Here is a 23,838-nt window from a genome sequence, read left to right as displayed (position 1 = left end):
CGCAACGCCCACGAGATGCCGCGCCCAGGATACCACCCCGCCGACTACCGGACAGTGAGTCCACTGGAAGACGACGAGGACCGGTGCGTGCGTGGCCGGACGATGCGGCCGAGACTAAGGCGGCGTGGGGCGACGAGGTTGAGGCGGGTGCGTGGGGATGTGGATGATGAAGACGATGATGATGAAGATGTGGTTTTGGGGGCGCGGCGATGGAGGAGGGGGGTTTTTTGGGAGGGGAGGAGTTGGTATTGGCGGATGTAGAGTGTGGGGATGCAAGTTGTGGATGTACTTAATTGGTGGTGTGTGTGAAGTTTGGATCGAGGTAGGAGTGAAATGTAAAGTGTAGGAAGAGACTTTGTACTCTATTAGGAATACAGACATTCCCCCCTTCTGATGACCAGTCTCCACCCTAGTCCCATGTCAATCTCCTCCCCTTATTTTACTTTCATTACACGCTCACAAAGCCACTCACTCACTCACTTACTTTCCAATTCACAAGCCATCTTCCCTTCAAAGCATCAACACATGCCCACGTACATGAGTATGAACACCATCATCTACCCCATCCACCCCACCAACCTAGAGTAAACTAGTAAACTCTAAAGCCAGACTATCTATAGCCTATACGATTACATACATACATACATACAAAGCTATCACCACATCATCAAAGACAAAGAAGTGTATTCAAATCATCGTCGAAAATCGTTTTCCATTCCATTAAGCATTACCACTACTAATGATGTTTGTCCCCCTCAGGACAAAGTCTTGTAAGGGGGGGAGGGGGGAGGGATCCCTCTGCTCACTTTGCAGCGCAGAACCAGCGTCTTAATTTCCCTTTCCAACGAGCCGTCCATTTGACGACAGAAAGACAAAACTTGAAATCAAGCTCTTGCCCTAACATTGTCATCGCCTGGCTGGTTCCTTGGCCTCCCTTCTTTACTTCCTCCTCCCTTCTACCATCCCCAACTCCTTCTGTACAGTCACACAGCCGCAAAAAGAAGATAAAAGTGGCGAGCCGGTGCTGGAGCGAATGTATACAACGGTACTTTTTAACAGTGCCAGAATGCCAGAAGCGACCGACTTGGGTATCAAATAACAAGAAATAAAGAAACCGAATTTGTGCAATAGATCCGGCGCATCCACAGTGCGCACCCTTCCGAAAGACAAAAGTGAGGAAGAATGATTAAAGCGCGAGACTCTGGGTCTGGTGCGATGAAGAAATCATTCGCCGTGCAAGAGCGACACCAATGTGTCTATGCCGTTAAAATCCACCACAAAGGGTTGGTGGATCGCTGAAATGCTTCGCAAACAATAAACTCCGTTTCCTATGCATGAAGGTCATCAGAGGCCGTCACTGGGGCGGTAGGTGGTGAGATGCGAGTATGAGGAAGAGTCAAGGGTGGGGCAGCGGGGAGAGGATAAAAGGGTCTAGTCCTTGCGGGGATGTTCAGTGTCTGATCCGACGGTATCACCGTCCCAGAGACTCTGAGCATCGTCAACAGGTGAGTGGGCGCCCAGGGGGCTGCGGCCACCGGTGGAAAAGGAGGAAGACGAGCCACTGGCCCAGTCATCCGAGTCGGAGTGTGGTTGAAACTCCTCATAGATGTCAAGCATGCTGTAACCGGCGCTGTCGGCTGGGTCACCAATCTCCACGTAATCGTAGTCCCAGCGGAACTCCTTGTCGGCTTGGGGCCGAGGGAGGAAGTTGGCACGGCTGAAGAAATAGCAGATGCCAGCGACTGGTTCATAGTGGTTAGCGGAATGCCGAGGAAAAACAAGAAGAAGCAAATGTGTAAAACGTACGTAGGCTGCCTGCAACCAAATCGATGGCGTAGTGATGGGAAAAGTACATGGTGGACCACCAAAGCCACATGGTATAGAAGACGTAGACGGGGAACAGCTTGGGGAAGACGTGACCCATAAACAGCGTCTCCATGGTTGCCCATCCCGAGTGCAGGGAGGGAAAGGCGCCAAAGACCATGGGTGAAGCATGGAAGGTGGATGTGTAGAGGTCGACGCCAAACAGGGCATCAATGGCTCCTAGACCGGCTGGGTTGCCAATGATGGAGTAGTTTGCCGGCGCCAAACCGTACTGATTCTCGTACCATGGTGGCGAGCAGGGGAAGACGATCTGGATGAGAACAGCGGTGATGTTCATGTAACCGAAAGAGCGAGCCCAGATGGGCAGGGTGCCGGGTGGACCCCAGATGAACATGCAGGCACTGACAACGACGGGGGAGACGTAGTGTACGATTCCATAGGGGATCCAGGCCAGGAGATCAAGAATGGTATTTTTATTCGCCGAGAGGATATTGCTGAGGTTTGCGCCGTAGAGGATATTTTCGAGGGCAGGAAGGACGCGGACCCAGATTGCAGGGCGATATTCGGGGGATATGTATCTGGTGAGGTTAGCATGTGCTCGAGGGAAGAGAGAAGAAAGCAAGAAGCAACGTACTTGCAACTTGAGAATAAAAGTAACCATGTCAAGGTCGGGAGCAATGGGAGGAGGAATTGTCTGGTAATGGGTAGACAGAGGCCGGACATGAGCAGGGCAGCGACAAAGGTCTTTGCAAACGGGCCTGGGGCTTCGCTGACAGAGAGAGAGAAGATGGCGACAATGGCAAGGAAGAGGTACTGGGCATCGTATATGGACCAGGGGTGTGTGCGCAGCGAGCGCAGGGTATCCGAGGGTGAAATGGACGTCTCGAGGCCAGCAATGGAAGAGGTGGGAGTCTGTCGGCTGCGTATGCGCGACTTGGTGGCCCTCCACTTGCGACGGACACGGTGGGGGATCAGGCTGGGCAGGGCAGAGAGACCGGGGACCTTTGTGTGGGAGAGCATGTCGGCGGCGGCGGTGGAGTTGCTGTCGAGGAAGGCAAGGTAGCTCTTGTTCGTCATGCTGGCGGGCTGGCGGTGGATTGCGAGCGGGCTCCGAATGTGGGGGAGCGGAGTAAGGCGAGGCAGTGGCTACACACACACTCGTGCTCACTTCACACACTACACGCGCGCGACCTGGAGAGGGTGGGAGGAGCGATGGAGGGGGGTGGGGGGGGGTGGCAGAGGAGTGGCGCAAGGAGAGTCCAGCAGGAGGCGATAGACTGACTTGTGCACAATGACGACGACGACGACGACAACAGCAACAACAACAGCCAACAGCAGCAGCAGGAGGAGGAGGAGGAGGACACGGGAGGGTAGGAGGATAGAGATGGGTTGAAGAGGAGGGAGAGAAGGGAAGCCGGCGCGGAAGAGGGCGGCCCAAGCTGATTATGAAAGAGAGAGAGAGAGAGAGAGAGAGAGAGAGAGCGCACAGCAGAGAAGAGGCGGCAGTGGAAGGAGTGGAAGGAGTGGAAGCTCTCGGATGGCTGAGGCGTTGCAACAAGGGCCCACTCTCTCTCTCTCTCTCTCTCTCTCTCTCTCTTCTCTCTCTCACAAGCACTTGAGTTTCTGGGAGCCTGACGCCGGTCTAGACTGTTTGGGGAATGGCGCGAGGGATGCGCCGGCAATGGAGGAGCGCGGGCCACGTAATTTCCCAGACAGCCCCGATTGTATGATGATGATGATGATGATGGGGAGGATGATGATGATGCTAATCCCATTCACACACCAAACAACCCACCTTGTTTCTTCTTCTTCTTCTTCTCCTCCTATGACTTGTGGTTACAACAGTGTGTGTTGACATTCGCCGTGTTGAAATTCCCATGCATCTCCCCTTGCAGCTACCTGTGGTGCTCTCCGTCTGTCCTCTCCTCTGTGTCGCAAGCTCGCGTGCGTGACGAACAACAAGAGAACACAGCACCACCCTGTATGTCACACCTTCACATGTACTAGTTATCTCGGCTAGTGTGAGGATCATGTTACTTGTCTTGTGCTAGGAAAATAGCCAGGATGTAGCAGTGGCAAATCACATGATACTCAAACTACCCGAGCGCATGAGTTAGTACTCCTAGTACCTCCATGTACATACACTATCGTCACACTGCCTCTCGCCAAATCTTGCCCTGTCCACGTGCCACCTAAGCAATAGCATGTACTCTACCTAGCACCACCTACTATACTCTAACCCTACACACACATTGCCCCATTGGTTGTCACTTCGCCCAGCCGTGGACCTGCGTGCACTTCAAGCTTGCGCTGCCTGCTGCCATTGATGCGTTGAGAATGCCCACCATGACATCCATAGCCTGCCGCCTTGGTCTCTTGCGAATCATCCATCCTCCACTACCAAAGCACTCTGCCTTGTTGTCATACGTTGTAGCTGCTACACCCACCAAGTGCAGTAGGTCCTAGTAGGTAGTACCCAGTCTGTCGTAGCACTAGGTACCTACCTCTACCGCAGCAACCACGTCGCCCATGTCTCACAATCACCCCAGCCTCATGGTACACGACACACGCCCTGCCTCTTTCCTACGAGGGCGCAGTTCATATAACCATGGAATTAGCGCTGCGTGAACTCGTATTTAGCATAGGGTTAGGCTGTGCCAAGCTCTACTAGCTAGCTAAGTAAGGTTAACTAAATATTATACTATAAGATTTTATAACATATTCTAAACCTATTCTAAATATATTCTATACTAGTAATACTATAAGCTACTACTACTATACCTATTACTAACGTATCCCTTATATCCTATATAAGTAGATTAAAATATATTTAGAACGTATTCTTAATAGGTTATAGAAGTACTATTAATAGTACTTTATCCTTAGCTACATCCTAGATAATATTAGGGTATAGCCTGTGGTTAGCCCTAATAAGGTAGTTAAGATAGAGAGTAGAGAGCGCTACTACTATACTAAGATTAATAATAAGGGCACCTTATATAAAGTAAGAATAGGTTCTAAATATATTCTAAATAGGTTCTAATATTCTTAGGCTATTCTAGGTACTAGGGGCACTCTATATACCTATACTAAAAAAGATTATAGGCTTAATATAGCCTACTATAAGGTTAGTAAGGTTAAGAAGACTAGCTAGCCCTCTATAAGGGAGGTCTATAAGGTAAAGAGTAAATATATTATTAACCTATTCTTAACTTATTATATTAATATATATAGACTTTTATATAAAGGTTATATATAATTACTAGAATACTTTTTACTATAAGTTATTTAGAATATATTTAAAACTTATTACTAATATATTTTATAGAAGTTCTCTAAGCCTAGCTAGTAGCTACTATAGGCCCCCTAGTAAATACTAATACCCTCCTAAATATAATTTAGAAGAAGACTTATACTAGCTATAATAGTAATAAGGTATAGCCTATAAGAACCTATTAAAAATATATTACTAACTTATTATAGCTTAACTTTATTACTATATCTACCCTACTAAGGATTTAAGGTTATTAGGTTCCTTATACTATCTACGCTTATAATTATCCTAGCTATAGTAAGTTATTTATAATATATTATTAACCTATTCTTAATAAATTTTAAGACTATTACTTTAATACTAGTGTAGACCTTACTAATTCCTACTAGAATACTACCTAGTTCTACTTATAGTATGCTTTTATAGAGCCTAGGGAGGATAGGGAGGATAGAGAAGATACTAGAGAGGGGGAGGGAGATAATAATAGTAATAAGTAGGAATATATTAAGAATATATTAAGAATAGGTTCTAATAAATAATATATAATAGTATATAACCTAAAGGGGTAGTAGTAATTATTAAAATAAACTCTCTACTCTTCTCTTTTTTTTTCTATCTACTAAAAGTAAAGTACTATTTACTTTTATAGGGTCCTTTAATAGTATATAACTTTTTCTTTTAACTTTTATAGGTATTATAAAGCTCTAGTAGTCTCTTAGATTAAAGAAGAATCTAGTATTTATAGGTGTCTAGCTATAATATATTATTAATATATTCTAAATATATTTTAAAAGACTAGACTTATATCTCCTTTTTACTACTTTTGCTAAATATTATTTATAGTGTAAAGGGGAGCAACTATTTACTCCTCTTCTTTACTCTCTACTTCCTCTTTAGCCTCTACTCTAGCTACTACTTCTTATTATAGACTAGCTATCTTAGAGGGTTCTTAAACCTTAGAGGAGGCACTTAGTATAGTCTACTCTACTAGTAGAGAATATATTATTAATATATTTAGAATATATTCTTAAGCATTTACTATTAAGCTCCTATAGAAGATCCTTGCTTCTATAATACCTTATATTATAGTTCTACTATAGTTTACTAGGGCTATTTAAACCTTAGGATAATACCTCTTAAGGTAGTAGATAAGATTACCTCTATTAGAGAAGTAATACTAAAATAGTTATTAATATATTATAAATATATTCTAACTTGTATATATATATACTCTATAAAGTTCCTATACCCCTAATCTAGCCTAAATAGCCTAGTAGAAAAGCTTGCTAGGAAATACTATACACCTATTATTTAGGTAGGATATTATAGGAGAGAATGCCCTAGTATTAGATAGAAGTAACTTAAGCTTAATATATTACTAGTATAAATCCTACTTAGTATTAGAATAAGTTTATAATATATTCCTAACATATTCTATTATATACTAACTTTAAAAGATCTTTATAGACTATATTAACTAGTTATATCTAATAATATTAGGAAAGATAGATAGTAAAATAGTATTAAACTCTTAAATATAAAAAGTTCTTATAAAGTGTAAGAAGAAAGAAGAAAAAAGAGAAGAAAAAAGAATATATATTTATCTACTTATATATACTTATATAATAGACTAGAATATATTAAGAACTAGTTAAGAACTAGTTACTATATTTATAGACTAACCCTACCTTATATAAAAAGTAGCTATCTCTTTCTTAAGTTTAAACTATACCTTTTATAATTTAAATAGTGCCTTTTTTTATACAAGTTCTTCCTTATCTACCTCTAGCTTTTCTTTTCTCTCCTTTAGAGCCTAATTACTAAGAAGAGCCTTTTATTATAAAGTTTATAGTTATAGACTAATAATAAGTTAGGAATATATTATAAATATATTTTGCAAAGCATACCTTTAGGTTGCTATTAGTAGAGGAGAAGAGCCTAGTAGTAGAGAAGATAGAAAAGGGGCTAGTAAACTTCTTTCTAATACTACTCTACTACTTGCCCTCTAGCTTTAGGCTTTTAAGCGTACTCTTTTATTTCTTATTAGGACTAAGATATATCTAGTTAAGTTAGATATAGTAAGACTTACTTTATTATTATCTAGAGTATTATTATTATTATAGGATATATTCTAAATATATTCTAAATATATTTTAATTAGTAAATATATATAATACTAGTGTAAGACTTACTTTCTCCCCTTTAAAGCTTTTTAAGGTACCTTTACTTAAGCCTATTAGGAGTTCTATAGTTATAGTGTATTCTAAACTTACTCTAGGCTTTAAACTCTTTTATATCCTATAGATCTATCTAGTGTGTACTATATAATATTACTTATATAATTCTAATAGGTTAAGAATAGGTTATAAACTTACTTCTAAGTAGCCTTAAGAATACTTATATGCTTACTAGTTTTATATCCTTTCTAGCCTACTTGCTTAGCTATATTTAAATAAGATTCTAGTTTTTCCTATACCTCTTTTAATATTTTACTATAGTATTATATAATCCTAGTAGTAATTACTAAGTTTTTTTTTTAGATTACCTAGTTTTAGGTATCTTTAAAGGGTTTGTGTTCTAATTATATAAGAACAAGTTAGAAACACGTTTAGAATAGGTTTAGAATATATTTACTTATATAAGAGGAGGTTAGTAAGCTAAAAGTATTCCTCTACTATTAATACCTATAGTAATTTACTTAGATATAAAGAGGTAGTATTATCTAGCTCTCTTTTATATACTTTATAAATACTTCTTTATAGATATACTTAACAAAATCTTATACAAGATTAAAGTTGCTAGCGCTAGTTATGCTTGTAGGGATTAATTAACTAGAGATAACACCTAAGTCCTAGAAATAAGTTAGAAATATGTTATAAATAGGTTATAGTGCGCTATAAAACTTGCCTATTATCTACTTATTATATATATTAATAGTAGTCCTATAGAATCCCTATAAGTAAATATACCTCTATAACACTTGTCTTTTTATAAGTGCTTTATACTTCTAAAAGAAGTTAGTAATAGCAACTTAATATATCTTAGTTGTATCCTTATCTATAATAATTTAGCTAAGTATAATAACTATAATATATTAGAAACGTGTTATAAACCTATTCTTAATACGTATACTTCTTTTCTTATAGGTAGAAGATTACTATTAGAATCTCTGCCTATACCCTATATAACCTTTTATATAATATATCTATCTAGAATATATCTTAATCTAATAGAATTAATGCCTACTCTTTAAAAAGGTAAATAATTAAGTTACCTAAGCTTAATATAAAGATTTGCTATATATACGCCTATAGTAATATATTAGTAATATATTCTAAACCTATTCTCTTATACTATATATAGTTTTAGGATCCTAATACTTTATCCTCTACTTATAGTATACTCCTCTAAGGCTACTCTTAAATAGGAACTATAGAAGCTTTTTACGCTTTATAATACGCAAGATTTTATCTTTATTTGCAAAGCTAATATATATTTCTTTAATAGAATAGAAACCTTTAAGTTAGAGATAGGTTTAGAGCTAGGTTAAGTTTAGGAACTAGGCTATAATAAGTTAGGAATATATTTATAATAGGTTATAAATAACTTATATTATATAAGCTATAGAGTAAGCATAGGCTATAACACCTTTACTACTTCCTTAATATTACTATTAGATAGTATTAAGGGAGGAGAAGGTATATATATATATATACTAAAAGAAATAATAGTAAAAAAAGGTATTACTACTATATCTATTAGTATAATTACTTAGAAGGTAACTTTATATAGGATTTTAAATAGAGATCCTTGCCCTTATAGATAATTAACGCCTAGAATATATTAGGAACGTGTTAGGAATAGGTTATAATATACCTACCACACTTCTTTATCTAGCTTAACTATAGCTTAACTACAGAATATAAAGCAGGACTACTAGAAAGATTTAATATCTCCCTAGTTAGAAGACCTTATAGATATATAGAGTCTACCTCTAGTAGTACCTAACTAAAATAATATTTTTTTCTAGTAGTAGATATTAGGCTATAGTTCTAATAGCTAATATATAGTTAAGCCTATTCTATAATTTACTAACTTATTATTAACACGTTTTAAATATATTTAAGTTTTGCTTCTTACCTAATTTACTATAGTCCTTATTATAGGATAATAAGACACCTAGTAGTCCTTATAAATCCTTAAAGAAAAGCGCTTAATAAGGCTATAATAATAGCTTCTTATTTATAGTTCTCTTTATAGAATTTTCTTAGGTACTATACTTTTTAAGGTTTAGATCTAATTATATAATATATTATTAATAATATAATAAGAATATATTTATAATATATTCTTAAGATACTTACACGCTTTTACCCTAGAGTATTAGTATTTATACTAGCTTGCTAGCTAGCTATTAAAGAATAGTAAAGTTGTAGGCCTATTAAGATAGATAGACTAGTAGGAGTATTATACCTGCTAGAATTAGAATAATTTAAGAACGTGTTCTTAACGTATTACCTATATAGCCTGCATAAGCACCTCTTCTCTTATTAAGTAAGAGCTATCTTTATATTACTAAACTAGTATTATATACCTATACCCTTAGCTATATAATTAAGGGTATACTAGGAGAATAGCTATATACTTAATAATTGCTAGTATAAGTAGTAGTCCTTAACTATTACTATAAGTAAGGTATATATTATACCCCTATAATATATTACTAACCTATTCTAAACTTATTCTATTTACTTTTACTTACTTCCTTAATACTACTACTACTATCCTCCTCTAGCACTTTATATAGTTACCTAAATTTATCTCTAATATTACTATCTAGTTTAGATATATTATCTAGTACTACTATACTAAACTCTAGTATAGTATTTAGGAATACCTATATATTATTAAGAATAGGTTTAGAATATATTTAAAAAAGATAGTAATAAAAACTACGTTTACTTGCTTAAATTACCCTAATTTATACTTAACTATAGGCTAGTTTATATAACTATAAAAATTTGCTGCTGTAACGTGGACTTGAACCTACAGGGATATTCTAACCACTTGGAGTAAAGCCCAAGTCGCCCGACGCTAAACCCATGGTCATATGACATGCCACCACCTTTCCTACCTACCTCTCACAACCGTTGGGCAAAAGAAAAACGCTCAGACACACACGCCTTGTCCCTCTCTCGACCACTTCCACTCCACCCTCTCCATCCAAAGCCCAATCACCAAGCCCCATGACCCCAGGCCCTGATGGGCTGACTGTGTAGCTGCGGTGGTCGGAATAGATAGGCACAGGCCTGCAGGCCTACACACAATGGTACAATGGGGTAACGCGCTCGGTACGTCGTATGATCCGCATCCCGGTCCGCAACTCACCAACTGCTCACGGCTTGCTCACCAATCCACGCCTTGGCAAGGCACACCAAGCCCGACCGCCGATGCTCCCGGTGCCCTTGCTCACCAGACCCGCTCTGTCCACCACAGCAAAGCAAGAAAGCAGCAAGGATGAAAAAAACGCCTTTCCGTATTCTGCAATTTCCTCTTTCGCCCGTATCCCTGGCCTTTTTGGCGCCCGCTGCGGCCTGGCCACAGCTAGACTGGCGGTAAACTTTTTTTTTCCTTGGGAGCCCCGGTGGGTCTGACAAAACAACATTCTACCATCCAATCAGCTGCTGGCCTGTATCTTTCCTCTCCTCTCCACTATCCACACCAACAGTAAATTTTACCAATTCATCCTTTACCAATTCATCCCCGAAGCGAAATGGAAAGAAAAAACGCAGAGCCTCATCCTAGCTCCACCTTGCACTTCACCAACAAACTTCCCAACACCCCCCCATCCGTATCCACCCCCATCGCCCATCGCAATCTCAAACATTCCCCCTTTCCACCTGACTCTTTCCCATCTCTTGCCCCCAACACCCATGTCTATATCAAAAACTACATTGACAATCGAGTACATGCCTACAAACACACTCTAGGTACCTGCCTACCCACCCCACATGCTAAAACATCATCATTCTCATTAGCGCGGTCGTCGTACTGTCTATCTGGCCATCCATGCCCGCCCGGCACCGGCACCGGCATCGCTATCCGAGAACATCAACATCAACATCAACAATGATGATGATGACAATAATAATAATAACAGACAGCAGACAACAATGATGATGATGACAATAATAATAATAATAACAGACAGAAGAGTAGTGTCGATCGCAATGTTCAACAAAATATAGCCTGAATTCGAACGGATTCTCAGAAAGCAATTCCTGGTTACTTGTACGCCATCCTTGCCCTCGAGGGAAAGAGGCAAGGTCCGTTGTACTGGTGGGTATATGGTAGGGCAAGTACAAACTCAATTGCTTGTTAAACTCAATTGCTTGTTGGCTATACGAAAGACGGAGGAATGATGATGATGGCGAAGAAGAAGAAGAAGAAGAAGAAGAAACATCACTGGGCTTGGGTTGTAAAATGTACATTGAATGCATGTGACAGTGTCGTCTTCTACTGGTGTAGTTAGCCTGCCATTGGCCTGCTGTACAACAATCGCTGCATAGACCACTCTCCATAGTCCGCCAATGCCCCATCCTTCACACCAGATCCCTAATCAACACATCCAACCACGTCCGACTCCCGTCCTAGGGCGTGTCAATCAAATCCTCCAAAAACGCATCCAGTTCAATGATTTGGAACCGGTCGGCCCATTTGGCTCGAAATTTGCGGTTCTTGTATCCTCCATTCATCTGCTGTCTCCAGCTGATCAATTCCACCTTCCACCCCTTCTTCAACGCGCGCTCCACATGAGCCAGAAACCCATCCGACATCTCCGCTTCGGCACCGTCACCCGTCGCGACAACCATGGTACTTGGCACTTCACTATCAATAATGCTTTGGCACATCTTCAAATGAAGAATCTCGTCCACCCCTTGCTCAACCCATTTCGGGGCCGAGGGAGTCTTCGAAGCCGGCAGTGCACCTGTTTCAGAGTCACTGCCGCTGCCTGATCGCAATTGAGCAGCTTTCTGCCAACCATGTTTCTTAACATCGTTGTAAAACTTCTTCTTCTTCGAATCTTCGCGCGAGATGAGCACCTGTTCCTGCATCACGCTGTCGTAGCCAACCGCTTTCGAGGTCTCTACAAGCTTTGTGACGTGGGGAAGTGGGTTGGCCTCACGCTGCGAGCCGGCGAAAACTCGCTTTGCAACCGGTCGTCGGCGTTCCATGAGGAGGGCCAGGCTGTCGAAAGACATGTCGTATTGGTATGGCTGAATGCCCCGATATCGAAGCATGTCTTTGAAGCCGATCATAATGTTTGACGCGTCCACAAAGACATGCAGTCCATGTGAAGACGTCCTCTCGTTGATAAGCTGCATAGGCGATACCAACCACTTTCGGTCGTCTGGAAAGCAGTGCAGCAGCTTTTGCAAAAAATGAAGATGGCGATCCACTTGAGACCGAATCACCAACTGGGTCCGTGGGCCCATAGGCGTCGCATAAGCAGGTGGTGAGAGTGCAACAGGGGTGGGTGTGGACGGTAGCTGGGCAACAGCACGCTGTGAACCTCGAAGCATGGCGACTGGCCGAACGTTTGATGGAATAAGCCCATACTGCTCTGTTGATGTGTTCGCTTGTGGAGAGTATGGCTGTAGCTGAGCATTGCATGAATGCTGCGTTGGGGCCGATGTACCAGATGTTGAATACTGCACTGGCACGGGAGCATCTTGAACAATGGAAATATTTTCAACTGGGCGGACGGGTTGAGGTGTGGGTGTGACTGGCTGTGCCATGGATGAGGGTCGTTTCAATATGCTAGGACGTGGAGGTTTAGGCGTCTTGGGCTTCTGCGGGGACGTCGGAGCAATGACAGGGACAACTGAGTTTGGAAGCGAAACTGGGTTTGAGGCCCTACATTTCGCGCCCACATTTGATCGAGAGGGTGTTCGGGAGGGCTTCGATGGAGAGGCTGCTTCGGTGGGTTTGCGTTCTGCTTGTGCAGCGTTTACGAGCATCTGAAGCTCCTCTTGGAAAGACTTGGTCTTCAACAACTCTTCTTGTTGCTCCTTTTCTGCCTTCCTACGAGCCTTTTGTCGTTGCTTCTTAGTCAAAGCTGTAGCAGCCACGCTGTCCTCGGTTTCCTCGAGCTCCACTGGGGTTTGAGCAGCCTGAAGAACCGGAGATGGTAGTAGAACCTCGTCCGAAGTACTAAGCTCAGATTCGGAATCTAGCGGCGGTAACGACGGTGCGTCTTGTGTAAGACCCAGGTTCTCAAACACCTTTGCGAAGCTTCCCAGACGTATTCCGCCTTCATTCTGGAGTACCGAGGCAAGTGGGCGTGGTTTGGGCGTGAGCTTGGGCGAGCTAGTATCTTGAACGTCCGAGTCTATCAGGTCGATGACTGGGCTGAAGTCCCAGCCCGAATCGAGTGGCGTTGAAGGCATGCCTGGCTAGCGTAGTCGATGTGAATTGATTTGTGATTTGTGGTTGGTTACTAGAGCGTAGGAGATGCTGTTGGGTAGTTAGTTGTGTGAGCGGTGTGGCAAGAGGAGTAGCTATCATCATGCGACAACACTGCAGCAGGTAGTGATAGGCTCAACTTGTTTGCAGGGCACTGCAGTCGCAGGTTTGGTGGCCCACGACTGCGGGCCATGCGAAGCAAGACAAGCAATGAGTGTGCAAGAGACCAAACATACCGTGTGACTGGGTTCGAAACAGTAGCTTCAATCGCACGCTCATGATCAATTGGACCGGCCGAAGGGAGAAAGTGGTGCCGTGACAAAAAAATGGCTGGTGTTGCTGAGGTAGATTGCAAAGATAAAGAGTTACAAGGAACGAAGAATGAAAGTGAGGGTGAGTGGTGGTGGTGATGTAGTGTGTATGAGTGGCGGAGGCGGAGGCGGAGGTGTGGTCCACAGCAACTGTCACTGGGTGTCAGCCTTGCGGTCCGTGCGCCACGAATCATCGGGTCGGGTCGAGATTCGCCACCGCATGCGGGCCCCATTCACCTGCATCTTGCCATCTTGCCAGTGCTTGAAACACGAATGCATCTACTGATAACACTTGATGGCTCAGTGCTGTTTCGCAACCGCATCCTATTCATGGTGGAATGCTTCACTACATCACGGGTCTCTTTCCACACTTTGTGGCAGGTATCCGTGTCCAGAGACTCAACACAACCCTTAGAGCACTCCAGGCTTTGACCGGCTGGGTGCACATGCATCCGATGGCGGCAGAAGGCCGGGATGACAGCGCAGCAACCTCACATGAGCGATTGCGCTAGGCATGGTCGAGTGCAATCTGGAAGAGGGCCTCCTGTGACTATTGTACTCTACATAAAGAAGCAGATCGATGCGCTCGCATGAGACCCTTGAAGGTTTTGGTTGCTATGCGTCATGGACTGCAGAGTCTAGGGCCAATGCACCATGCAGCCACCACTCTGGACCCTTTCTTGAATCGCTACCGAAGTCGAGTAATGGTGTCGAGTATAGAGAAAGTGTATAGCATACGCCAAGAACACTTGCAAACAATAGACAAGGACTTGACCTACACACCATGCTCATACACTGTCCACTCGACTTTGGAGCACACGGTAGTATACATTCTTCCCACACTCAGCCCAATCGAGCTCTCTCAATCAACCACCGAGCTCCCTCCCGCGGCGAGCCCCACACATCCCGCATTCCCCTCCATCCCGTTCTCCAAACCCACACGCCTCCCAATGTCCACCCACCGCCATGTCCGCAGACTTCTGGGCCGGCTACGTGTCAGGTGCCGCAGGCATCATAATCGGCAACCCTCTTGATCTGATCAAGACGCGCCTCCAAGCTGGGCCGACGCCAGCAATTATCGACACTGCTACATCCACCACCAAGGCCACAGTGGCTAGCCCTCGAGGTTTCCGGGCCCATTTTGATAGCGCGGGGACTCTGGTCAGAGGTTAGTCAGGAAATTCAAGCTTCTTTCATCCATTGGACTCCCACAAAGAGAGCACTGGCACAGGAGGATAAAATGTCATCCTAAACCAGCAAAACACTGACTATCGGTGAACAAACCAGTACAGGCGCTACAGCACCCATTCTGACCTATGGCGCCTTGAACGCTCTCCTTTTCGTAACCTACAACCGCACCCTTGCACTCCTCACGCCATCGCCTTCGACCTTGACCGCGCCAGATCTTGCGAAAATCTGGATTGCGGGCGCAACCGGCGGCCTCGCATCATTCGTCGTCTCTGCGCCTACCGAATTGATCAAGTGCCGTGCGCAGGTGTCCAGGGAAACGCATACGACGAGTTGGTCGGTGGCGAGGGATACGTGGAGGAGAGAAGGACTTAGGGGACTGTATTATGGTGGCGGGATTACTAGTGTGCGGGATGCTGTTGGCTATGGGTTTTAGTGAGTATTTTTTGGTCTGATTAGAGGTGGCCAAGGCAAGGAGGGAGAACTGACAGTAGTTGCAGCTTCTGGTCATATGAATGGTCGAGACAGGCCTGGAGTTCGCCAGATGATACGGATAGACAGACGGCGGTGAAGATAATGCTTTGTGGTGGGCTGGCCGGTGTAATCACTTGGGCATCCGTCTTCCCGCTTGATGTCATCAAGACGAGAGTTCAGACACAGGTATTGCGCCCTGATCCAAGAGGGTCAGGTGAACAAAGCTCGCTGTTGCAAGCCGAGGTAGCAAAGCAACGCTTCAGCTCATTTGAGATCGCCAAGCACGCCTACAGAAATGAAGGCGTGAGCGTCTTCTTTCGAGGACTGGGAATATGCAGTGTACGAGCCTTCATGGTGAATGCCGTACAGTGGGCTGTATATGAATGGATGATGCGTCTGCTCCAGCCACAGTAGGAGAGGAAAGAGCCAATCGATATCCCGGTATGAACTCCAGAATCTAAAGTGTTGGAAACAGTGTAGCAGCATGGCCTACCCTGAACAAAAACGGAGAAGAACAGGATTTGACATCAAGATGTTGCAACTGTAGCTAAGAACCATGGGATATCACTCCATCTTGAATTCGTACTTCAAGAGCTAGCCTTTTGAGATACCAAAGGAAATTTTGCCCATTGCTGAATGTCCCTTGCTTTCTTTCTCCCGTACGCCCCCAATCCTCCAAGTTTGATGAGAAGCTTCGAGTATATATGAACGATGACTTCCAACATAATCACGCTCACAAGTGTGGGCAAATGAAAAAAAGAATCCCGAATCGCTCCTCCAGACGTGCAGTTGAGTTGACCGAGATCCACCTTACATGATCTGATCCTGTGTCAGACCACCGCCAGTGTGTTCGGTGCCCTCCATGCTATCACCGTTGTTCTGGTTGGTGTACTTGACATATGTCAGACCGAGAGGACGACCGCCGTACTGGTAACCAGTGAACTTGGCTATGGCTTGTTAGCAGTTGCTTAGCAGATATCTCGAATTAGCTTACAGATTGCAGTCTCAGCATCTGCTTCCTTCTCGAATTCGACTACACCAGTTCCGCGGGAGCGACCATTGGGCTCGTACTGGATCTCAGCGCGCTCGACCTTGCCAATCGTAGTGAAGAGCTCAATCAGATCCTCGTTGCTAGTCGACCAGGGAAGATTGCGGACGTAGATGGTGTTGCTGGGCTCACCGCCAGACGCAGCGAAGTCTGTGAAAGGATTCGGGGGCTGCGAGGTTGCGTTGGGGTCGAAGCCTGCGCCGCCAGCTGGTGCACCACCGCCATAGCCTCCAGAAGCTCCACCGAAACCGCCACGGCCTCCTCCGAATCCACCACCGAATCCACCACGACCGCCGAAGCCTCCACGACCTCCAAATCCGCCGCCGAAGCCGCCGCGACCACCGAATCCGCCACGGCCACCAAAACCTCCACCTGGGGGACCAGCGAAACGATCTTCACGGACCTCGAGGTTGCGGCCCTGCCAATCATAGCCGTTGAACTGGTTGATGGCGTTGCGAGCATCTTCGGGCGTCTCGAATGCGACAATACCAGAGCCCTTGGGGCGACCATCAGGCGCAATGTGGACATCGGCACGAATGACCGAGCCAGTGTGAGCAGCCTGACGGAACAGGTCCTTGAGATCCTGCCAGCCTACGTTGTACGGGAGCTAAATGGTCATGTCAGCGCAATATCCTCTTCAAACACGTAGAAGCGTGGGGCCACAAACATTAGCAACATAGACCTGTCTGCCACCAGCACCAGCACCAGCACCAGCACCAGGGGAACCTCCAAAACCACCGCCGCCTCCGAAATGGCCGCCTCCACGTGGGCCACCGCCCATGCCGCCTTCGTAACCACCGCGCGCGTTGCCAGGAGTGCTGAAGCGAGGCTCGGCCTCTCGATCTTCGCGAACGTATACGAGTCGACCCATTAGGTTCTGGTTACTCAAAGTAGAAACGGCATTTTGCGCCTGCTCCCGAGTTGCGTACTCTACGATGCCACAGCCCTATACCAGGGCAAAAGCCAGTCAGACCTCCACTCCTCTCACAATCAATACAAGCCATCTTTTATTACCTTTGACATTCCATTCGGGAGTAGCAAGACGTCTGCAAAGAGAACCTCTCCAGCTATTTCACGATTAGCAAAGCTCTGAACCAGGCGCAATTGGTCACGTACCTTGGCGCATGAAGTCTTTGAGGTGGTGCCACTTGACGTCGTAAGACAGGTTGCCGACGTAGACGCGACGGTCTTGCTGCGAGGAATCTCGGATGCTCTGCATCATGTCTTTGGATTCAGCGGGTCGCGACGAGCCTCCACGCGCCGCGCCGTATGACTGATAGCCTCCTGCACCTTGCGCACCGCTGTTGGGCGATCGCGAGCGACGGTCACTGCGACGGTAGTCTTCGCGGCTGCGAGAACGACTGCGAGGCGAATATGAGCGGCGAGAGCGTCGCGGCGAGCGAGAACGTCTGCGAGGTGAGCGATCGCGCTGTTGGTAATTGTCAGCTTCGAACGACATGATTGCAACAAGTGACAATCAGTCAGAGGTGCAGTGTGAGTGCGGATTTGTGTGTGTCGCAAGCTGCTGCGGGCGCGTGTGTGTTGTGTGGTTGAGGTGGGAGAGGTTGATGTTGTGGTGAGCCAGGTAAGTTAGTTAGGCAGGTGCGAGGAGCTCGGCGGCACTTTCCGGTCCGGCCTAGGTCACGTGGCCTGTCAGTCCACCCAGCCTAGACGGGTACACTTCACGGTTCACCACACCGTGAAGGCGTGCGTCCCCTGCGAAAGGGCGGCGGCGTGGCAGACTCGTCAAAGCCCGTGTCAACGCTCTCTCTCATCTCTCTCATCTCTCTCATGGGCCATTCCGAGGCCCAATGGCATCCCCCACAACCACAATCAACTTTGCTCTTCGCCCAAGAACGCGCATGGCGCAACAAAAAAAGGCAACACAGGGGAAACTGCATGGCACTTACTTGGTCCTGAGGACGGTAGGTATCTCCTTGATCTGAGGAACAAGGTCAGCAGGTGAGCTTGCCGTCTGAAAAATGGTAAAAGAAAGAAAGCACCGTGATGGCGAGGGGCGAGCGAGGTTAGAGAGGAGGGGAAGCACCGGAAGCACGAGGGCCACTTACCCATCCTGTGTATTAGGTACAAGTCCTTTCCGGTGACACTCGCTGAGAACCCGGCCTTTGCCAGCTGAGACGGCCTGTAGTGCGCAGATATCACCTGCAGACGACAGTGCCCTTCTTCCGCTCTGAAGCCGCCGTATGGGTATTGAAGGTGCAAGCCTCCCCCACGGCACAGCTGCCTCACAACCAATGGCAATGCGCAGGTGAAGACCGAGAGCTCGAGGGACCTCCCAGCAGGATGGGTTGGTTCACGGAAGCTCGAGGGTTGCAAGACCGATCGGGAGGCTGCTGATACCTTACAAGCACGGTAGACTCCCGGGAGGAGGGTGGGCCTGTCGTGAGATTATAGCTGGGGAACCCTCGTGTTGAGCTATGCTGCTGTGAATATCGGTCCGGCCACACAAACGGAACAGGGTCGGCTGCTCTTAGCAAACACCGTGATGGAGGAAGGGAAATGTCATGGATGGGTGGTGGGTCTTGACTCTTGGGAGAGTTCCCCCACCACTCAGCACGGCAGGCCGTGCGCGGAACGGAACCTAGACGGCGCGGGTTGCCCTAGCCATATATAGGTTATACCATGTACGGGTACATACTGGACTCTCTTTCCATGCTCCCCTTCCATGTGTCAGTCTTGATACTTTGATCCTGGACAGCCTGGAGTTTTGCCCCTGTTTCCAAACACCCGAGCAATTCAACGACAGAGTCGCACTTGTTTCCTGCGTAGGAGCAAATAAAGGGGGTCTTTGCTCAATTCTCGATCCGATCCAATATTGCAACACAAACACTGCGCCTGTATCACCAGTTCACCCACTCGGGGCACGCGTTCCGACTACACAGCATACAGACCTGAATCTAGCGCCTGACCCCCCTGATAGTCGTGAGATTCACAATTGCTGTCTGAATTAGATATCTTGATAGGCTGTGGATATTCAACGACATCGACATCCCGGTCCCGATACGGTCTTTGGGCCCCCACTTCGCATTCGCCATCCTCGCAAACACCCAAGACTGAAATACAGGCATCGTTTAGTGATCATCGCCCGTCAGAAACACTTCAGAATAAGCGACAAGACATGTTATACTACCCATCATTCACACATCATCTATTTCGTCAACCTGACCACACATCAACCTCCACCCTCATACCAACCAAACTATCCCAGATCCAACCCAACTCAACCTGATCACCAAAAACCCTCCAACACACCACCACCAATCAATCCCACAGCGCCAAACCCTCCCCTCCAACCCCCCATCACCACCCCAAACACCCCCTTTCCCCAGCCATCCAATGCCCCCCCCCCTCAATCTGCATGTGCATGAGACAATGAACCAGCCCCACATGCCCAGAGCCCCTCACCCAACCGCCCCCCATCATCCCATCGCCTGCCTGCTTATCGAGATGCGGCTTGCACCAAAAGGACGGGAGATCCGAGACCCCCATGTCCGCGAGATCTGTGCTGTATGCGGGCTCGCAGCCATAATGCTACTGTGATGTACTGTACATGGATAGCACAGGTCTAGAGGGAGCGGATGTCGAGATTGGGGGGGGGGGGGCTGTAGGAACTGAATGGAGGTGGAAGGTCGGGTGGACGTTGTGTTACATGAATTGTACGGTTTTGATGTGACTTAGCGCCAAGGCTGTATTATTGTGGGGTGTGGTTTGGGAGGTTTGGTGGTTGGTTGGATGATGATGGTTTTGGAATACATGTACGTACCAGTACGTAGTTGTTTTTGAACAGAAGCTATAATCAAAAACGTCATATGCTCCCAACTCCAGCCCCGTAATAGAACGTTTCCAAATGCAACTCCTCTCCCAGCCCCCTAGCAAGAAAAGATACTTTCCTCCGCACATCATCCCATTAAGTCAAACCAACATCCGCGGGGCTGCCCCCAGTCACCCCGATTACGCAAACACCGGCTCCAGTCTGACACCGCCAAAACTCCAGCCATCCACAAACACGCCTTCCTTGAACTTCTTACTCACAATGAACCCCAACGCGCCGTCCAGACCGACAGGCACGGCAATATCGCCTTCAACCTCCAGCCAACCTTGTCCCTTGAACTCGTCGTAGCGCTCTTTGCCTAGCCGTACGCGCACAGCATCGGGATGCAGTAGCACGGCAGCGATATCAGGCGTGATCTTGACATCGACAAAACGCGTTGTAAACGTTGCTGGATCGAGGGGTTTCCCCACGCTACACACGAGGTTGTGCGGTGGGGTGTGCTGGCTTTCGTGCAAGGCGATGATGAATTGCACCTTGTATTTCCCTGGCGGGATGCCCGTTTTGATAGCGCGGAGGCAGATGTTGTCGGCCTTCATACACTGATGTACGGCTGCCTCTTGGCGGCGACCGTCGAGATCGAGATCCTCGGGGACAGGGTAAATTCCCTTGACGCGGCCAGCGCTGTCGATGCTCAATCCGCCTTCTCCAGAGGGCGAAGAGTTGCGGAACTGCGACATGCGAGGGATGTCTGCGAGGGAACTCGCAACGCCGAGCGGCATGCCTGTTTTAAAATCGAGGCGGCGGATCTCGAAGGACTGGTCCATGAGCCCGCGGCCTTCAATGCCGAGTCTGAAGTGTCGGGGACTGATTTCAAATTTGGGAGGAAGGGCAGAGAGTTTTGCCATGATTTCGCCAAACTCGCGTGTGCGGCGAAGTTGTTGTCCGTCGTTCATGTATTGCTCTGTCAAGGAGGCCATTTCGTCTTCCTTCATCCATTGTTCAAGGCTAATGTCTGCTAGACCCCGATCGACGTCGAAGCGGTAGTATTTTGTGTCGGTGTCGCTGTACATGCGCTTCATCTCATTGTCGACTCGAGCAGTGCTCGTAGCCATGCCTGCAAGTGCAGAAGCAAGAGAGATGTCTGTTCCAAGGCCAAAGGGCAGCCATGACGCAATCTTCTTCACGCTCGGTATGCTCTGAAGACCTGTACCCACTGACACAATGATACCGATCGAGCGTCCTTCCCAGAGAGCTTTCGCTGCATAATTGACTTCGGCGCAAGGGTTGTTGAAGCCTACGCCGCCGTCCAGATAGGTGACTTTGGGGGTGCCGAACTGCATCTCTTCGAAGAATGTAGGTGCGGCTGATGTCGCTCTCAGCGCTTCCCAGATACGGGTCGTCTGATCGTTGGGGTCATATGTGGTCAAGATTCTGGGAAGACCTAATGCATTCTTGAGCGAAGTGAGGACAAAGCCACGACAGCCTGCGACGTTGGCCTTCCTATGGACAGACTGCCGCGGGTGTAGTTTCCATGTCTCGCTCCGGGAAGGAAGCTTCTTTGGCGTAAAGGGACTGTCACTGTACAAGGTCGACGATGGCAGTGATGTGTGAGAAGACTTATGTTCTGCAGAGGGACCAGAAGCCAGTGCGCCCACGGCGGCCTTGTGAGTGGCCGTGGGACTTTCGGTGAGCAACAACTCCGAGGCAGTATCCTTCCAGATGCTATCCGCCGGTAGATCGTTCACCTCTGTTACTTCTTCGAACAGAGCTTCGTCCCACATTTTTTCGTTCTCATCATAGCCCAGATCTTTGAGTGCGGTCTTGATTGCATTCGCCAAAACAGCACCCGAGAACCTGGTGGCACCTGTGGGGATTTTCAAGCCAAACGCCTTGAAACATCGATCTCGCTTGAAGATTTGCTGGGCTAATTTGCTGTAGACTGAGATGCATTGCTTACAGTCCAACCGTAACCGAGAGAGCATGATTGCTATGATTCCGCCTGTTGATGTGCCACCGATGCTATAAAACACTTAGCAAAACTCATGGGTATACACATAAGGCATTGTCGATGCTTACAGATCAAAGTAGTCACAAGGTTTCAGGGGCTCATGATTGTTCTGAGCACGACGACCCAGCCGTTTCTCCTCGAGGGCAATACTTTGCATCAGATCCTCGAGCACCATCAGGGACGACAGTCCTCTCACACCTCCCCCATCTAGGGATAGTAAACGCAACGGCGCCTGTGGGTTCCTTTCCTGGTTTGATGGTCCCATTGCGGCAGGTTCCACTGTTGCAAATGAGTGTATGAGATCCGTATGTTGCTAGTGCCCGGTCGAGGAGATGGCGGCTCACTTGAGTCGAACAGGACAACCTATACGGGTACTTTTCAATCGGATATCCACGTCAGACTCCAAGCTCTTCTATATATGTTGTTGCTGAAGTTTCCAGAGCCGTGTGCTTGTGGCAAGAGCCGGCTGAGGTCACGAGTGCAGGTCCTCTGGATGCGGTTGCCTACTCGGCTGTGACAGATATGTGGTGAGTCAACTTGTGTACGCGTCCACGGTAGTCGATGCTTTCCATTGTCAAATGCAAAGACGCCGGGTTCACCATTTTATATACACTGTTACATCCGCCCCCGTACAGGATGCTGTGATTTGCCCAGTTTAGCATGGAGGCGATGAGGGTAGCAAGTAGGCGCCCACTTTCCACAGGGATACTAGTGGTGGTGTGCCTTCATGCACATAGAGTTACTCGCTGCGCCACTATGGATGTGCGGCGCAGTTGCTTGAAATCATGATAGTGAGATGTGATGCCTCGGGGTATAGAGATATTGTGTGGTGAACACTCAAAGGCGCGAAAGGGTAGTGCAGAATTGTTTGACAGATTGGCTGGGGTTCAACGATCATTGTAGTGACAGTGCGCGATGGGTTTGGCTGGTCAAGAGGTCCGTATGACGTTGCTACGTCTTCAGTTATGCTGCGATGGGGAGGTCAGCAGGCTTAGCGTGGATGGGTCTGGCTGATGTTAGCCTTGCATGAACCACACACACACACAGACACACACACATGAGGCTCTGCAATATGCACACGCGCACATCAGGCAGCAAGGCGCACAAAGTAGAGAAAATCTATGTGGAAAGGCTGAAAAGCCATGTTTGTCTGTCTGACTAAAAAGCAAATATTACACGAGTGTCTTCTCGTTGGACGCCGTGACCCATTACCCATTGCCTAAAAGTAGGACAAGGACCTAAACAAAGAACACCGAGCCGGGTATCATGCAGTCGCTTAAATCAAATATATATCTCCAGTGGCCTTCGACTTGTCCGGGGCCCACTTCAAGGGAGTGATTCGTGATTCGTTAACTGAGGGGTCAGAATGTCTGAGGCATGAGGGGGTGATTGCCCAGTTGTACTCACAAGTACGCCGTCGTACTGGTGTGCATCGTGTGTGTTCAGAGACCC

The 23,838-nt window shown here is 46.7% G+C and overlaps 6 protein-coding genes across 6 annotated transcripts; 2 read left to right on the top strand and 4 right to left on the bottom strand.

Annotated features, from left to right (window-relative positions):
- Positions 1 to 604: 604 nt before the first annotated feature.
- Positions 605 to 3,423, bottom strand: IAQ61_006645 (uncharacterized protein). Its single transcript, XM_003845488.2, has 3 exons — positions 2,459 to 3,423; positions 1,807 to 2,402; positions 605 to 1,742 (listed from the first exon to the last, which is right to left on the bottom strand). Exons 1-3 carry the CDS (start codon positions 2,899 to 2,901, stop codon positions 1,432 to 1,434), a joined length of 1,350 nt encoding a protein of 449 aa, XP_003845536.2. The 5' UTR covers positions 2,902 to 3,423; the 3' UTR covers positions 605 to 1,431.
- A 7,001-nt stretch (positions 3,424 to 10,424) lies between these two features.
- Positions 10,425 to 10,619, top strand: IAQ61_006644 (uncharacterized protein; the record flags this gene model as incomplete). The annotated part of the gene is made up of 1 exon (XM_066097259.1): positions 10,425 to 10,619. The coding sequence occupies one exon, from the start codon at positions 10,425 to 10,427 to the stop codon at positions 10,617 to 10,619; it is 195 nt and encodes a 64-aa protein (XP_065952736.1).
- A 1,129-nt stretch (positions 10,620 to 11,748) lies between these two features.
- On the bottom strand, positions 11,749 to 13,548 carry IAQ61_006643 (uncharacterized protein; the record flags this gene model as incomplete). The annotated part of the gene is made up of 1 exon (XM_003845486.2): positions 11,749 to 13,548. The coding sequence occupies one exon, from the start codon at positions 13,546 to 13,548 to the stop codon at positions 11,749 to 11,751; it is 1,800 nt and encodes a 599-aa protein (XP_003845534.2).
- An 829-nt stretch (positions 13,549 to 14,377) lies between these two features.
- On the top strand, positions 14,378 to 16,056 carry IAQ61_006642 (uncharacterized protein). Its single transcript, XM_003845485.2, has 3 exons — positions 14,378 to 15,043; positions 15,168 to 15,498; positions 15,564 to 16,056. The coding sequence occupies exons 1-3, from the start codon at positions 14,842 to 14,844 to the stop codon at positions 15,949 to 15,951; spliced, it is 921 nt and encodes a 306-aa protein (XP_003845533.2). The 5' UTR covers positions 14,378 to 14,841; the 3' UTR covers positions 15,952 to 16,056.
- IAQ61_006641 (uncharacterized protein) lies at positions 16,057 to 19,195 on the bottom strand. Its single transcript, XM_003845484.2, has 6 exons — positions 18,655 to 19,195; positions 17,702 to 18,527; positions 17,600 to 17,652; positions 17,253 to 17,531; positions 16,532 to 17,192; positions 16,057 to 16,484 (listed from the first exon to the last, which is right to left on the bottom strand). The coding sequence occupies exons 2-6, from the start codon at positions 18,042 to 18,044 to the stop codon at positions 16,348 to 16,350; spliced, it is 1,473 nt and encodes a 490-aa protein (XP_003845532.1). The 5' UTR covers positions 18,045 to 18,527; positions 18,655 to 19,195; the 3' UTR covers positions 16,057 to 16,347.
- A 745-nt stretch (positions 19,196 to 19,940) lies between these two features.
- On the bottom strand, positions 19,941 to 22,651 carry IAQ61_006640 (uncharacterized protein; the record flags this gene model as incomplete). The annotated part of the gene is made up of 2 exons (XM_003845481.2): positions 19,941 to 22,397; positions 22,455 to 22,651. The coding sequence occupies 2 exons, from the start codon at positions 22,649 to 22,651 to the stop codon at positions 20,558 to 20,560; spliced, it is 2,037 nt and encodes a 678-aa protein (XP_003845529.2). The 3' UTR covers positions 19,941 to 20,557.
- Between the last annotated feature and the right edge of the window lie 1,187 nt (positions 22,652 to 23,838).

This window comes from Plenodomus lingam (genome assembly GCF_022343315.1).
Source record: "Plenodomus lingam strain CAN1 chromosome Unknown contig_26, whole genome shotgun sequence".
Taxonomy (NCBI): Eukaryota; Fungi; Ascomycota; class Dothideomycetes; order Pleosporales; family Leptosphaeriaceae; genus Plenodomus; species Plenodomus lingam.
Note: the sequence above shows the minus strand (reverse complement) of the source record. Positions and strands in the feature narration are given on the sequence as shown.

Coding starts and splice junctions, on each gene's coding strand:
- IAQ61_006645 (XM_003845488.2), bottom strand. CDS start 2,901: ATGACGAACAAGAGCTACCTTGCCTTCCTCGACAGCAACTCCACCGCC. Junction 2,403..2,458: donor CTTTTATTCTCAAGTTGCAA/GTACGTTGCTTC, acceptor TAACCTCACCAG/ATACATATCCCCCGAATATC. Junction 1,743..1,806: donor TTTGGTTGCAGGCAGCCTAC/GTACGTTTTACA, acceptor ACTATGAACCAG/TCGCTGGCATCTGCTATTTC.
- IAQ61_006642 (XM_003845485.2), top strand. CDS start 14,842: ATGTCCGCAGACTTCTGGGCCGGCTACGTGTCAGGTGCCGCAGGCATC. Junction 15,044..15,167: donor CGCGGGGACTCTGGTCAGAG/GTTAGTCAGGAA, acceptor AAACCAGTACAG/GCGCTACAGCACCCATTCTG. Junction 15,499..15,563: donor GCTGTTGGCTATGGGTTTTA/GTGAGTATTTTT, acceptor CAGTAGTTGCAG/CTTCTGGTCATATGAATGGT.
- IAQ61_006641 (XM_003845484.2), bottom strand. CDS start 18,044: ATGTCGTTCGAAGCTGACAATTACCAACAGCGCGATCGCTCACCTCGC. Junction 17,653..17,701: donor CAAAGACTTCATGCGCCAAG/GTACGTGACCAA, acceptor ATCGTGAAATAG/CTGGAGAGGTTCTCTTTGCA. Junction 17,193..17,252: donor GACAGGTCTATGTTGCTAAT/GTTTGTGGCCCC, acceptor ATGACCATTTAG/CTCCCGTACAACGTAGGCTG.